The sequence below is a fragment of the Pezoporus occidentalis genome, unplaced genomic scaffold (genome assembly GCF_034315485.1).
Source record: "Pezoporus occidentalis ecotype Australia unplaced genomic scaffold, CSIRO_AGI_Poc_V1 ctg191, whole genome shotgun sequence".
NCBI lineage: Eukaryota > Metazoa > Chordata > Aves > Psittaciformes > Psittacidae > Pezoporus > Pezoporus occidentalis.
Window position 1 is genome coordinate 668,209 of NW_026913760.1, and position 16,303 is coordinate 684,511.

Genomic DNA, 16,303 nt, shown 5'->3' on the forward strand with positions numbered 1-16,303 from the left:
CTGGGGCAGGGCCACGCTTCCCTCAAGAGCATTAAACCAATGGAGAGGTTTAATCCCACTGGAATTTCCATGACCAGGAGTTTGGAGCTGCCCATCCCCTGCTGGTTGGTAGCTACAAGCTGCTGTTAAAAGGACTGTAAAGGGATGCTGGTTCTATTCAGGGAGGGCTTCCTGCACAACACAGCTCACGTGCAGCCAGGAAAGCTGGAAAAAGGAGGTTCATTTTGTATAGGAAATAACCTCGGTCCTTTGAGCTCTCCCCTTCTCTTCATGTGTTCCAGTCCAAGGCTCAATGCAATGCACACAACGACCACCTCAGGCTCACTTCCCATCAGCAGCTTCGTTCTCCATGCTCCGCAGCCCCCACAATGAGCCCACCAAGGCACAGCTCTACAAAAGCATCCCAAGCTCTCTGCTGGAGTCCAGGCTCCCACCAAAGAGCCCACGCAAACACATCAACCTCATGGGGGATCTGGGATAGGCCCTGTTCAGTTTGATGCAGCGCATCCTCAACGCCCCTTGACTACAGCAGCCTCTGAAGGCCCATGCACCACAACGGGTGCAAACCTGGAGCCCTGAGGAACAGATCCGTGCCTATGGGATGACGTCTCCTTGTCCACGAGAGCAGCTGCTCCTTCTCAGCGCCGGCAGCCTGGACACGGAGCAGCACATTCCCAAGGACAGCGCATTCATCTTCCTTGGGTTTCTCTCTTTAACCTTTCACACAAGGGGTGAGGAGAGGCCGGTTTGCACCGAGATTTCCCAACTGGAATGCAAGTTTCCGGTCTTCCTCGGCCAAGGAAGACCCGAGCACAGGGCCCTTTGCAAGCACTTGTCATTCATTCCCTATCTGTGAAGGCAGTGACTGGGACCCAAGCACACATCCAAGGAGCCAGCTGTTGAAAGGCAGCTTCCCCCCAGCAGTGCCTTGACACAGTGCAGGCAGCAGCGTCTGAGCAGCGCGCACCAGCATCCTTCCCACGCATCCCGGTCCCGACACGTTCCCGCTCAGCCATCCAGGACGCTCGGATAAAAGGGCATGAGGAAAGTTTTGCCCCTAAAAAGCGTGAAAAGAGGGAGAATTCCAGCAAGGAAAAGCGTTTGAGAAATGCAGCTTCTCCAACTGGGAAAGCAGCGAGAGCTCATCCCACACGTGCAGAGAGAGCCGCCCTTTGTCGTCTTATCCCAAGGGACAGCAGAGGGCCTGGAGGCTTACCATCCCCTCCCACTAGATGGCAAGAGTCCCCCTCCGAACAGCAGGGCCACTGCAAGCGCAGCTTTTGCATGCAGGGGTCAAGAGCTGGAGAAGGGAATTCCGGCCCCAAACTGCACTGGGCACAGGACAGTCTGTCGGGATTTAGCAAGTGTGCTGGGATTAAGCAAGTTCCATCCAAGAGAAAGGGAGAAAAGGGGAGGAATGACCAGAAAAAGGTAACTTAGTTGTAAAAGGGGGAGGATGCTCAAGAACAGCATCCTGGGCTCCATTACTTCCAAGCAAAAGCAGCAAATCCCTCCCCATCCTTAAAGGTGTTAAGGATAAGGATTCACTGTGGCAGGGCACAGAACACGGCCCAGCAAGGACAGTCCTTGCAGCAGCTCCACAAGCTGTGCAGTACAAGCATGCTGAGCGCTCCCTGTTGTAGATCAGGGCTCTAAGGGGCATCTCCAGCAGCACATCTCACTTGCCATCTCTACGACACCACTAACCCAGGGCCAAGCAACTTCCCAGCACCAATCCCAAAGCCCTCAAGCACAAGCAGGTGAGAAAGTGATTATCACCCATTGAACAAAGGGAGGGTGACCCTGTCAGGACCGGGTCCCCTGCACACTGCACACACAGAGGCTGGTGCCCAGGGACACAGCGAGTCCTCACGAGGCTCATTTGGGCTCTCAATGAGCTTCATGCATTATTTAGTAGCAACAATGGCAGGAACAATGGGACAAGCAGAACAAGGTGCCCCCGCTCAGTTGTGCCATCAACCACTGCTATTGACTGTCCCATTCCATAAGTGCTGCAGGGACAGAAACCCTTTTGTTTCCACCCTCTCCATCATACCCTGTACACTTTGGTCTCCCAACCACCTCCTCCATTAGGGACCACATTTGGCCTTATTTGCTTTGGATGCTTCCCACACGCAAAAGCACAGTGACAAAAAGAAGAGTGATGTGTTTAAGAGGCCATGAAGCCAAAAGCATCGGTGACATTCACCTGTCCATCCCAGGTCACTGGGATAGGGCAAAGAGCAGTGCCCTTGCCTCCCCCCTGTGCTTTTGTGCATGCCCTTCCCTGCTCCTAATGGACCTGGAGAAAGGAAATCGTGCATAGGAGAAAGAAGCTAAAGCATGTTAATGCAGAAGGAGACACAAACAGATAAACATCACCATTGTGAGCTGGGAATCCGAGCCCAGCTGAGTGAAAAGAGGCATTGCTGAGGCTCTTGCAGGGATGACGCTGCCTCCGTTGCTTAGTGCAGGCTTGTCCAGAGCGGGATGGGAAGGCTTCCTTTTGTCTTCTCCCTTCATGCAGAGCAGACACCACCGTGATGAACTCAACAGAGCCCTCGAAGGAAGGGCCTCACGCAGCCCATGTGCTGCACGGCCCAAGCAGGACCCTGCACAGGGGGTGGACACCAAAGTCTCATTCCCCATCAATGAGCAGCACCGCAGAGGAGATGCCCACAAGGAGCAGATGGCTCCTCCATCCCAATCCTACCCCTCAGGCCATCCCATTGGCCTCACAGGCACACCAGCAGCAACGCCATGGGAGCAGAGGGATCTGCAGGGTGCTCCGTGCACAGAGGTACTCCCTGCACACTACAAACCTGTTCTACAGTGCCCTGATGGCCAGGCTGGGCCTCCAAGCTGGTTTTTAATGTCCTTTCTTCTAAAACACACTTCCCCAGGACAAAATTCTTCTCTCTTCTATACCCTAACCCCAAGCACGCCCCAGTTACACCATTAAAACCACCTACAGCATCCCAAACCCACTTCTACTGTGCCTTCCCCACTGTTCCACAAGGAAAACGCAATCCCACCCCTTCTCCAACAGGGCTGAAAAACCTTTACCTGGAACACCTCACATCCAAAGAGCACAACACCATCTCTTCTTCCTCAGCCCTTTGTTCTCCTGGCCTTTATGGGCTCTTGTTCCTAATGAGGATGATGGTTCCCTCCTGTGCGTCTTTAGGACACTTAATGAACTCAGCTGCTTCTTGATGCGGCCTGAGTGAGACCAAGGGGCTTAACTCCATGCTTGCTGGATGGAAACAGGGTCCCAGCCCTGCTTTCCCAGTGTATGCAACCCCTGTGCTCCTCCAAGGGTTAAAGAGTGTGTGGTCATGGGTCCAACAGCTGACAGGGCTGTTTAACTCAGCTCATTCCCCCCATGTCTCTGTTAGCACCACAACCATCAAGACACAATGGAGGAGAAAACCTGCCCAAAGAAATAGAAACCCAAGAAGAAGGGAGTTTATTGGAAGAAAACAACTCCCAATCCAGCCCAAGGTGTGAATGTGGGGCTAAGAGCCTGGTATCCCCATGACAAATTGCCCCTTCTCATGCACAGGGATGCATCTGAAGACCTTAAGGAAGTGAGGAAAGCAAGTCCTCAACCAGAGAAGAGGCAGGTGGCTTTGAAGAAGCCAGGGTTCTGAAGCACTTTCTGCTCACCTTCTCCAGCAGTTACCTCCTGATAGCTGAATGAGCAGGAAAAACACAGATGGAAACCAGGGCTTGGTGCCCTATTTTGCATGACTGAAGCCAGGCTTGTTCACATTTCCAAGCCTTCGACTTGTTCGAATCTGTTCTTCATGCACTGATTTGATCTCTTCATCAGCGCAGGATGAAATTGGTCACCCTCATTCTGCTCTTCCTAAACCAAACCACCAGAAGCAGGAGGAGAACAGTGCCAGGAGCCTGAGGCACAGAAAAGGCAAGGACAAACTAAAGCCTGTACACTGCAGAGCAGTACATGGGAAGCTTCCTGGACACTCATGCCCATTTTCCTGATCCCTTTCTCACCACAGGAATGTCACAATAGCTTTTTTTAGCCCAGACTGTCCATTAGTCAATAAAAAAAGAGCTGGTTCTATTACAGAATCAATGCTGAAGTTGTTCATTGTCTTTTTCCTTGCTGCATTTTAGACATTATCTCTTCTGCTAAGAGATGCTTGGCATCTGCCTGGGCTTTGCCAAGGCACACACTGATACTTCCTCACCACCTCACCACTAACCTCAGCCCTGGGCTGCTTTATCTCAGCCTGCAATTAGAGGCTCTGTGCTCTGGTGTTGGGTATCTCTAAAGCAGGAAGCAGAGGCTCTCTGACAACTGGCACTGGGAGTTGGCTGATAGCTCTTATCAGCTTAGGAGTGCAACAGGTTTGTACCAGACATCAGAAGTGAGAGGTGGATTATCTAAGCCCTCACTCAGATGCTGCTCAAAAAATAGCAAGCTGCAGAACAGGCTGGGAAGTGCTTGGATTTGCCAGGTACAAAGGATCCTTTAGGAAAAGAAAGATGCTGTTTGGTATTTCTGAACATTCAGCTCAAGATTCCATTGGTGTTTCAAAGTTAATCCTGTGACTGCATCTCCCAGACCCTGGATGGAAGGAGCAGGAATGTAGCTGCAGTTCAGCAGATCAAGCCTAAGTTCCCTATAGTCCTAGGCAAAAGCAAGCGTATCAAAAGGAGACAATAAACCAACTCAAACTCCCTAGATCTGAGACGAATGAGCTGTACCTTAATGACAAACATGGTGTCAATGTGTCCAGCTCTCCAGTGAAAACAGCACCCAGTTTTCCAGCATTCTCACACCTGCTGGAAGAGAAAGTGGTGCCAGTTGGCCCACAGAGAAGTGACAGCGTGCAAGAAAACATCCTTACACCCAAAGTTCATATAAATCCCACTTTTAATCATGGACAAATTTACTTTCAAGTAAAATCAAAAGTTTTAAATAAAATATAAATTAACAAATCATCATACTCCAAACAAAGAAGACACTGTGCATTGTCTACTCTAGCAGAAACAGAAGCTCCGGCATATTCCAGTTCTCTTCACCTACTGGAGTGTCAGGAGATCTCCAAGGGATTATGAAAGAGAAATCAAGGATTAAAAAGTGGTGACTTTTGCCACGATGAGCATTGAGCTTCCAAGACAAAAGGGAAACTGTCCCAAAGAAACAAAACTGATCTAAGCAGTTTTGTGGAAGCACAGCATTGGGTGCAAATCTTCTTCTCCATCACAGAACTCACTCCAGAATACAAAAGGCAGGTCAGCTGTCCTAAAAGGTGTTTTCTTACTGCTTTGGAAAACCCTGCACTTCCTTTTCTTTGATGGAGGAGGCTCAGAGTTGAGAAGTGATATCAGTCCTGGAAGCTGCAAAAGAAATTGAACACAGTCCTCATTCATCCGAACTTAACGGTATCTCACAGCCTCACCCCTAGGATGAGGGCTCACACTCATTCTCTTGCCATACAGAGCTTAAGCTGCTGCTACTCAGAGGACGAGGCTTTTGCTTGTCTCGTTACACACAAAAGTGCAATATTTAAAAAAAAAAAAAAGGTAATTTTTGGCAAATATTGTCTAATGAGACTAAGCCAAGTTGACCCCATTTTCCCATATTTCTGTATGACATCCTGCTTCTTCAATGGTTTAAAGGGACAAAAAGGAGGAACCCTGAGGCAAAAATGGCTTTTTGCGTAGCAAGTCCAAGAAAAGCTCTCTCCATCACAGCATCTCATAAGGCTCCTGCAATCTTCTGTGGTGGGAGGCCTTCCTCCATCCATAGGGAAGTAGAGGAGCTGTTGCGGAGCATCCGCCGGTGGATGCGCCTGAGCCTCAGCAGGTAGAGCAGGATGGAGAGCAGCACGATCAGGAAACACACGAAGAACAAATAGTGATTGTGAACAAAGGAGAAGCTCCTCCAGTGGGAGTGATTTCCACGGAAGTTTTCCTGCTGGATGTCTCTGAAAAGAAGCAAAGGGATACCAGACATCAGGTGCAAATCTAAGTTTCTCTCCAAACTATCTCACCACAGGAAACAGCCAGAATAGTCTTTATAAAGCATTCACTGAGCTACCTGAAATACATCCTGAGCTTATATACAATGCACCAGGAACAATGTCTTGTCTCCCCCTATCTGTCAGCTCCTTTGCTATCACCACAGAACCCCAGACTGGTTTGTGTTGGAAAGGACCTTAAAGCTCATCCAGTTCCAACCTCTGCCATAGGCAGGAACCCCTTCCACTGGAGCAGCTTGCTCCAAGCCCCTGTGTCCAACCTGGCCTTGAACACTGCCAGGGATGGGGCAGCCACAGCTTCTCTGGGCACCCTGTGCCAGCGCCTCAGCACCCTCACAGGGAAGAGCTTCTGCCTCAGAGCTCATCTCAGTCTCCCCTCTGGCAGGTTCAAGCCATTCCCCTTGGCCTGTCCCTACAGACCCTTGTCCCAAGCCCCTCTCCAGGTTTCCTGGAGCCCGTTTAGGCACTGGGAGCTGCCCTAAGCTCTCCCCAGACCCTTCTCATCTCAGCCTGAACCAGCCCAGCTCTCTCAGCCTGCCAACCACATTTCTTCCTTTCACAAACCTCCCATACCTTCCACCCAAATGCTCTTTCTGGACATCCCAGAAAACAACTGGTACCTTAAAGGTAAAAACCGTGTTCGGTAAAGAATGGCTCCCAAGGTCCATTGCACTTCTTTATCATAAACCTGCAGAGCTGTTTTCAAATTGCTGTAACTCACAGGAAAAGAGAAGCCACTGTGAAATACTTCATACATCCAGGCAGACTTGAAACACTGGTACCTATAGAAAGAGTGGCATAAAGTCAGGCTGGCAGTTAAAGAGTCCCAGAGGACTGGGTAGCACAATTAGACACAATTATCAGTACCTTTCCATGGCTGATGCAATATTTAAGGTTATATTCACACTTTCAATGATTTAATTACATGGATCAGTTAGACATGACCTTGACCTCTCTTGTAACAACTCTGTGCGAAGGAGTTTGCCCTACAAACACAAACACTCACTTCAATCTGTGCAGATCAGCATGTGATGCATAAAGACCACGGTCAAACCGCTCCCGGAGGACAGACCACTTAGTGGCACAATAATCCTTCAAGGGAAGAAAAGAAAGCAGAAAGATTTCAACACTGCTTCTGCCTTAAGAAGAATGCCACTAGATAAGACACTCTGCAAATACCAAATAACAAGTAACAGCTTCCCTTGCACTGTTAATAAGTCAGAGCACAAATTTCACAGTATTTTCTGCAACACTTTGGTCCATTTGTGGTTAAATTAATATTCAGTAGCACTTAAACTCTTTGGGCGCATACTTGGAGGTGGAAAAATAGACAACTTATTTTTAGGGCATCGACAAAAAAAGCAATCTCTACTTTATGTTGTAGCCTTACTTTAAGCGTCCCCACCAGATGGACCCTGTTAGGAGTAACACCCCAGAAACCAGCACAAAATGGACAAATCAAGAGGAAAAGGATCTGTATCTAACAACGCAGCCATTCCTAAAAAGAAGCAAGGGCTGGCAGCAGCATGGATTTTCCCATTATCAGTAGTTCTGCTGGAACTGACTACCACAAATCCCATCCCCTCTACAGTCACTGTTACTATTGTGCCTTAAAACAAGTACTCTAAAAGGAAAACGAAAGAGGAAAAGAGATCCCCTGTGATAGTTCATTGCAGGGTAAAAGGATTTGGGATCTTTAAAGTTAAAGATCTGGGGCAAGACTATCAGAATAAAATGCTTTTACAGAGCAGTTGTGTTGAATTAGAAATTTCTCTCCAGACCACTTTACCTTTGCAGCTTTAGTGAATTTAGCAGCATTGTAATCTCCTCCCATGCGTAACACGTCCTCGGTGCAGTAGTAGAACTCTGAGAAACCATAGAACTCACTGTTCTGAAAGTGCACAGCAGGCTGATAGACCCCATTGAGAGATGTCTGTGTTTCATTAGTCTTATTCATGAAGGGCTGGATCATCTCCCGACACAGGTTAAAGTCTCCTGTTCCCCGCAAATACATGGTCTGTCCGTTCTGCTGGATCTCATCCTGAGCATCCAGGGGCAGGCAAGGATCTAGGTAGGGTGAGTCAGAAGTCATGCCAGTCTGTTTGCCCAGCAGTCTGTACAAAAGAGCAAGCACAGTAACAACTGCGTATCAGAAACATCAAGCTCTGAGATATAAGCATCAAACCAGTCTCATTTAATGACACTTCAGCATTGCACACTGAAGAAGTTTTACATCAGGACCCTTTACTAAATATATTTAACTTAGGAAGTTATAGCCTGGTGATGCACAGAACCCATAACTCCAAGCCAGCTACCTGTTTTTAAGCACTGTACTGGTAAATAGATTGTCTTCATATCTTTGGCGTGCTGCATTTCCCCCAAAGCCAAGGAACGTTGCGACGTAGACTCTATACACGTGCTCAGTTTGGTGAGCATCACAGCCCAAGTTGAATTCTGCAAGTAGGTTTTTGGCTACCTCCTCCTGTAGGAACACAAGCACCAAGATTAGGTACAAACAGTATGAACCTTTTTACAGGTCCACATCACCTTCTACTTCATAGGGAGAGCAAAGGATGTCAATTGCACTATCACTGCTGATACTCAAGGAACTGCAAAGGCCAGGACTGCTCCTATGGACACTAAAGTATCTTCTCCTATGAAAAAGGAGGTACTAAGCTCAGTTCTTCATTTCCCAGTCTGGAGTTCTCAAACTTTTCAGGAGACCTGGCAGTCAATCTGCTCTCCTCACATACCACACAGCAGTCACTTGCAGTAGCTTTTCAGATAGTTAAGAGATGTGCAGCAGAAGCACTTCACATGGAACATGCTCAGAATCGTAGGACAGCATAGCATGGATTCCACCCAGTGCTGGAAATGAAAACCAGCACTAGCACTGCAAACCTCACAGAGCTGTGTGACTCTCTTGCCATTCTCTGTCTGGGAACCTGGACAGGTTCCATGACCAAATGCCTATTTTATATTGGTTTATGTTCAGATGGAGCCATACAACAGTCATCATCAATTGTCTGCAGCTCTAATTCACATTGGCCTGGGGCAATCTGCTCCTAGTCTCTCCAGACTCCAGAACACACTTTCTTAAGCAGAGCACATTTAACAGACATGTAGACACACACAGAATGCATGTGGCAAATTATACTAACTGAAACAAGCTTTCTGAATGACCAACACACAAATGAATTGCTCAGCTGATGAAGGACTCGGATATGCCATCTTCTCATGCCTCAGGTTTGGAATGGGATGTCGTGAAGAATAAGACTCAACACAAAGAAAACAACAAAAAGTATGCATTAAAATAAATCAAAAGGAAAAGAAGGAAGTTGCACAGATAATAACCTGCTGTGAAGAGGCAAAGCTTACAGTTTTAGGGACTTCGTACGCTATCTGGGTCGACACTCCGCCCATGTCAAGGACACCCACTGTCCTCTTGCGGAAGATGGCCTCTTGGTTCTCACTGCCTGGGACATGCACCTCCACAATGGCCTCATCCTCTGCATACAACAGCAAGCAGGCAGTGAGAACTACACCCAGGGTGGGCCTGAAGCAGCAGTACACTGCCAGTTAGCTTATTGTTTGTAGCAGTGCACATCAGTGAAGGCTCAGGTACAAATGAAGTCAATATTAGCTGCACACACACTATTCATTGACATCTCGGTCTAAAACCAGACCAGCACCAGGGAAAGGCACCCAAGTCCTTTCTAAAATCCCATTCACAATTAAGATACTTACCATCATCTGTATGTTCAAATCTTCCAAGAACAAAGTTGATGCCAATCCATGCATATACTCCTACATGCATAAGAAAACACGTTTCTCCTCTTAGAAACAAAAAGGTTTCTTTTTTGCATATGTGTTAAGATACATCACTGATCATATTTTATTATATACAATACTCAGAAGCTAAACAGTCCTGAAGTTATTCTAGCTGTTGTCTCCCAAGTCAAGGCTATGATAAAACTCCTAATTCACTGTATTAAAGTCAGCCTGACATGGGAGTTTCAGAACAAGCAAGTACATTTGATTTTAAAATGATTTTTAAGCTGATCACATGGAAACATCCCTCCTTTAGAAACCATGCTCCCCTGCAAAGTTCCTCCCATTACGTGGCTCCCTCCCTAAAGCCAAGAAAATGGCCTAAAATTCCTGCTAAACAGAGAAGTTATTTTCAGTGCTAATTAGAAAACATTTAGACAAGTTAGAAGCTCCCAGCAGATGATCATCTCCACACTCCATATGTTGCTACTGAGGAATAAGGTCTCTCAACCAACCCAGAATTTTAAGAAGCAACAAAATAGATCCAATATATTTGGACCATGGAAGTAATAACCAATCCAAAGGTAGTTTTCCCAACACTGACCTACCTTCCTGCTTCCCTGAAATAACCTCTGCATGCGAGTCCGAGAACAGGAAATCAAAGTGCACGGGAATATCAGTGAGCAGATCTTCAAGTATTGCCTTCTGCTGGCTGCAAAGTTACATTTGAGCAGTTATAAATAGCCACACACACCAGGACTGCTATTCTAAATGCTAAAAATACAACAGGCAATAACCTTTCTGGCAGAATCCTCATTCCTGCAGTACACAGAATATAAAGAGGAGTCTCTTTGTGCTTTGCACGTGGCACGTGTTGGGCAGCAAAGCTCAGAAGTGGAGAAATGTAATCACTGACCTTTTCAGGAGAGCTGGCAAACTCCGAGATGCCTGGTGAAAGAGAGACATGGGAAACTGAAGCAACTCAAGGCACTTCCTGGAAAAGCTTGATAGTCAACACACAGAGGAGAAACCAACCACCCAAATCCAAACATGCCTGTGGTGGGGGGTTGGAACTGGATGAGCTTTAAGGTCCCTTCCAACCCAAAACACTCCACGATTCTAAAGAAAGGCAGGAAATGAACTACAGAAATAAGGATGAAGTTAACAATAATCCTCTAAACAACAAACAAAAACCTGTATTAGATATATTATGTATTTATATAATTGGCTCAAAGAGCTTTACAGAAAGCCAATACAAACAGAACTGAGTTAACTGACAACTGAACCAGCAACCGTCTTACTCCAGAGGAGCCTCTCCCTCCCGCCCATCAATGCCATATTTCAAGCTTTAAAGCTGAACAAAGCTCTCTGCAAACCAAGCCCAAAGAAATCTGGAGGGGGGGCACACTGACAGCTTGCAAACGGCCTTTATCCAGACACTTCAGAGGGCTGGACAAAGCAACGTCAGGACAGGCAACTATCTATAAAACCTCCTCTCAAGTTAACTTCTTTCCAGTACCTGGTTTAATTTTCATAACCACTGGTTTTCTGGTTTTGTCCCTCATCTGTTTGATGTCCAACAGATCGTGCGGATTCCCATTGTGCCTTGGCCAACAATACACAAAAATCCTGGAGCCACTGCTGCCACAGTCCACGACGATTCCATAGTTCAGGTTGGGGTTGTTGGTATCTGTAGCTTCAGTGTCAGTCACTCGGGCAAGATACCTAGGAGAAAACTAAGCATTATTACATGGCAATTAAATTCCATATGGAAGCTTTTCCTCAGACTAAGGTATTAGAAGGTTGAAGTATTGATAAATTAAAGTCCCCTTAGACAAAGAAACCTTTGTAAAGAAAGCAGGAAGTTTGACTCGGAGTTTTTCCACCCCATTCATGTGTGCTCTCTTTCACACCGCAGCCCTTTCCGGCTCTCACCTGTGGAATCTTTTGTCCCTGTGTGCACGCCCATACTTGTTGCGGATGACCACCAGGGAGTAGTAAAGCACAGAGACAGCAGCAGCAAGAATTCCTATCACCAGGATCTGTCGCAAGGTGGTGTTGAGAAGCCGCGGGCATCCCACTGGAGAGATGCTGAAGTGCCAAGAAGCAGGAAGCAAACACGAGATGCTGATCCTACAATGCAAAGAGGAGAACCGGCTTTAAAAATGGGCTTCAGGACCAAAAAGCAGCGCACTGCATTTCAAAACAAGTTCAGGACAAAGAGATGCTCCACACAGCTTTTCACTTTCCTCGTGCTCTCAAGAGTGGACTCAAGACACTATTCCCACCTTTGAATTTCTGATTTGCCATGAATTCACGCTCAGGTTCCCTGTACTTCGCTCAATAGACATCACAAGTGAATTTGACCATTCCTTTGGGATTCTTACCTCCCCATTCTGGGATCTGAGCAGCAGAAAGACAGACCAGCTGGTGTTCAAGCATCAGCCGGTCACCTCGCACTGACAGGGCACAGGGACCATTCTCAAAGCCATTGCTCTTCTGCTCCTGCATTAAACAGAAAACAAAGATGAGCTTGCAGCCATCTCAGAGGCTTGTAGCCCTCTGCTCAGCACTGGTGGGGCTGCATCTGGAGCGTGCGGCCAGTTTTTGGGCTCCCTAATAAGGAGAAATACAGAGACCTGCTGGACCAAAACCAGTGTTGGGCCATAAAGATGGCTACACTACTGAAGCATCTCTCACACGGTGAGAGACTGAGAAAGCTGGGCCTGTTTTGCCTGGAGAGAGCAGGGTTCCCATCAATGCATATAGATATCTGACTGGAGAATGTAAAGGAAGCAAACTCACTGGGGCCAGTGAGAGGACGAGAGGCAACAAGTACAAACCAAACCACAAGAACTTCCCTCTGCACACAAGGAAAACCTGTGAGGATGCTGGGACGCTGGAGCAGGGTGCTCAGAGAGGTTGCGCAGCCCCCATCCTATGAGACATTCAAAAGCCTGACTGACACAGACCCAGGGAGCTGCTGCAGCTGACCCAGCTCAGAGAGAATCGCAGCATCAACCAGGCTGGTAAAGCCCTTTAAGCTCATCCAGTCCCACCGTTCCCCCAGCACTGCCAAGGCCACCGCTGCCCCATGGCACTGAGGCCTGGTCTCCACGGTGTGTGCACACCTGCAGGGTCGGTGACTGCAGCCCTGCCCCGGGCAGCCTGTTCCAATGCCTGAGCACCCTTAACGCCATGCCCAGCCAGCAGCGCCCTGCTCTAACACAGCCCCTCCGACCCCGCTGCCACTCTCAAGGGCACAGATGCAGTAAAACCATCAGCAGTGCTTAACGCCCAACCCTAGAGCCCAGGGCTGACACCCGGGTCCCACCACCCCCCAGGTCCCACAGCCCTCCCCACATACCGCACACCGAGGGGCGGAACGGGCTGGAGGCAGGGCCCGGGCGCGGGCCCTCCTCACGGAGCAGGCCGCACGGCTCGGCCCGATCTCCCCCCCCCCACCGCGCTCACCACCCGCGGCCTGGCCGAGGCCTGCCCCGGGGGCCCGGCAGCGCCCCCCCGCCCCTCGGGCCGCCCCCGGCACCGCCGCCGCTGAACCGGGGCCGCCGCGCTCACCGCACCGCCCGCCGCATAGCAACCGGCCACGGCGCCACTTCCGGGTCCCGCCGCCGGACCTGACGCACGCACGCACGCACGCACGCACGCACGTGGCGCTGCAGCTGGCGGGGAAGGGATTCCCCCGCGGGCGTGGCCACGCGTGGGAGGGGGCGTGGTCACGGGGAAGGGGGCGTGGCCAGGGAGGGTTCATGTTAAGCTATAGGTCGGTTATAATGCTCAGCCCTATATAATTCATAGGGCGGGTATAATGGCCAGCCCCAGGGCAAGCGCTGCAGGCGGAGCATGGCAATGCGTTACACTGCTCATGTGAACAAACAAAGCTACATAAGTATGTTTATATAACATGTAAATACAAATTTTATTAGCATAAATGCATAACTACAAATATTTCGTTATATACTATGAATATACAACGGTTGTAGCACCGGTAGTGAGCATATAAATATTTATAAGTAATAAATAAATCAATCTGGTTAAGGAAAATCCAGCAAAAAGCCTCTCCTTGCCCTAAAGGGGCTGCAAATGCGCTGGCAAAGCGGGAACCCTCCTGCTCGTTGCCGCTGAGCGGCAGCACAGCTTGTGCCCACACGGCTCCAGGATGGCGTCAAGTGGAAAGAAGAAGTTTATCCTGTGTTAATAACAGCAATAACCTGGTGGAAAGCGTGGCTGGGGCCTCACCTCTCCCCGCGGGGTCCTGTGGGTATATATTCCTTGTTCACCCGGACCAAAGCGGAGCAGACAGTATTAACTTGCCAGGAAAGCTGTGTTAGGTGTGCAAGGCATTCCCAGCACATGTGGATGCGGCTCTGGGCAAAAAAAGCAGGTGCTGTGGGATGGCAAATTGCATAGAGTTAATGACAAGACCTCCAGGAAGAAAGAGTTCTTAGACCTGCCTTTGGTTTGCAAGAGAAACACAGAGCCGTAGGGGCAGCCACCGGAGCTGGTGTCAGCACAAAGGTGCAAACCCCTGCTATGGGTTCAGCCCAGCGGAGGTGCTGAGATGGTTGTCCCATGGGATGAGAAGCAAATGTCCCTTCAGGGCATCCCTCTCTCAGCATGGTGGCCATTCAAACACCGGGCTGGGCGGACCCATCCTGGCTTTGCACAGGCTAAATCCCAGCGGCTTTGGGCAGGCCCTCAGTCCCTTTCCAAGCTGAATTCCACCCAAAAGTCATTGCTGCAGCTGGTTCCGCCATCTCCAGAGACAAAGGCACAAGTAGGAGCATGTCAGCAGCGGCGAGGGCTCTGTGGGCAAGAGAGAAAACAAGGAAAGGAATAAAAGGCAGCGCTGCCATCAAAGCAGAGCCAGAAAAGCTGCTCTGGGGGGTGGTTTGAGGGGGGCTGAGTGGTTTCTGTGTCACCCACAGGCTTTGGGCTGCAAGGGGTGTTAGAAACACTGAAGAATGTGTAGCAATGGCGAGCTGCTGCTGAAACCAGAGCCTGCAGGCGGCAAAAGGGGAAGCCCCGGAGGAATGCGCGAGTTGGCTTTGTGCATGCTAACCAGTTCCAGATGCAGGGGATTGGCACTGGATGAGCTTTAAGGCCCCTTCAACCCAAACCAGGCTGGGATTCTGGCTTGGATGCTCAAGAGCTCCCAGAGTTTTGCACAGGAGGAAGGTTTCCTCCAACACCAAATCCTGCTTTATTCCCCCTCTGTTATCCTGAGGATAATGCTAAAACCATCACAGAAGCATGAGGGTTGGAATGGACCTTTGGAGGCCACCCCTGCTCTGAGTTGCTCCCTGGTGAAAGCAGCTTGATGGTGCCATTTCCAAAGGAGAAAAACCACCTCTGGGACATGTTTGGGTCGATCCTGACAGCCCAAGTGAGGTGTGTGCAGGGTGCCCAGCCCCTATCTCGGGGCAGCACATCACCCACCCCACCGCACCCTCCCAGTATCAGCCCACGGTGCGACACCGGGGCGAGCAGATAGGGCAGCAGCAGGGGCTGTTGTTGCTGATGGAGGGCGAGCAGCGGGGTTCTTGGCTGGCGAAGGTGTGAAGGGTGATGTGCAGGAGGCAGGGCTGGGCTGTGCCTCCCACATGGGCTTTTCTTCTTGTATGTTTGTGTTGATTTCTCAAACCATCCCGCTTCCCATTCTGGCCTCTCCGCAGCCCAACCCCTCCGAATAAAGGTGATCTTTCATTTGCCTGCATTGTGGCAGCAGGCTATGACTGCCCCCCAGCCACAGGCCTCCTTGCAGAGGCCTCATTTCATCCTGGTTTTCAACCTTACTCTCTTCGAGTCACACAAAACCTTACCCAGAACTGAAACCCATGCGAATTCAACCATTTGACCACGGCCATGCAAGGAGTCGGTGGCAGAGCAGGATCATCCCCAGCTTTAAACACGTCCCCTCACCAAGCCAAAGGTTTCCCCCTGTTTTCTGGATCTGGTTTTGCTGACTGCTAGAAACAAAGCCAAAACAACCCAACCCCAGCAAACCTCGTGGCATCCTTTCAGCCTCCTCTGCCCAGTGCCACCAGTTCACCCCAAAGCACTTTTCCCATTGTTTCCCCAGGGCTTCAAACCAGAAAGGCGAGTTGATGAAAAGAATTCGGTCCAGGAAGTAACACAAAAGGCAGGTTTCGTGATGCTCATTGGGTATCGCCTCTCCCTGTTCCATTAATCCATGGAGCTGGGTAATGGTAAAATAGGTCAGATTATGTGAGCACTGAAATAAAACCCAGAGGCCAAATTCCTCGCATCCACACCTCCTTTACCTCTGAGGTTGCATAAATGTTAATGGGTGCTGGATCTGTCTGTGGAGTTGTAATGCTGAGTTTTCAGATTTGGGCTGTTTTGGCATAGGAATAACCCTGCAGCATCATTAGGACCCAATTCCCTCTAATTCCCTTTGCATTCATGTTCACAGCCCTCACTGGCATCAACCGAATACACCACGGTTGAGCTGTTACACATAAACCTGTTAT

The 16,303-nt window shown here is 49.2% G+C and overlaps 1 protein-coding gene across 3 annotated transcripts; it reads right to left on the bottom strand.

The window, feature by feature from the left end:
* Positions 1-4,888: 4,888 nt before the first annotated feature.
* Positions 4,889-13,453, bottom strand: ENTPD4 (ectonucleoside triphosphate diphosphohydrolase 4). Of its 3 annotated transcripts, none has more exons than XM_062617013.1 (13): positions 13,368-13,453; positions 12,176-12,293; positions 11,724-11,921; positions 11,308-11,513; positions 10,586-10,736; positions 10,397-10,500; positions 9,765-9,824; positions 9,372-9,526; positions 8,333-8,499; positions 7,807-8,131; positions 7,024-7,109; positions 6,638-6,799; positions 4,889-5,963 (listed from the first exon to the last, which is right to left on the bottom strand). In XM_062617013.1, exons 2-13 carry the CDS (start codon positions 12,181-12,183, stop codon positions 5,735-5,737), a joined length of 1,851 nt encoding a protein of 616 aa, XP_062472997.1. In that variant the 5' UTR covers positions 12,184-12,293; positions 13,368-13,453; the 3' UTR covers positions 4,889-5,734. The 3 variants fall into 3 exon arrangements, with proteins under 3 accessions (XP_062472997.1, XP_062472999.1, XP_062472996.1); XM_062617015.1 differs by having other exon boundaries at positions 9,396-9,526; positions 13,380-13,416; XM_062617012.1 differs by having other exon boundaries at positions 13,380-13,416.
* Positions 13,454-16,303: the final 2,850 nt, after the last annotated feature.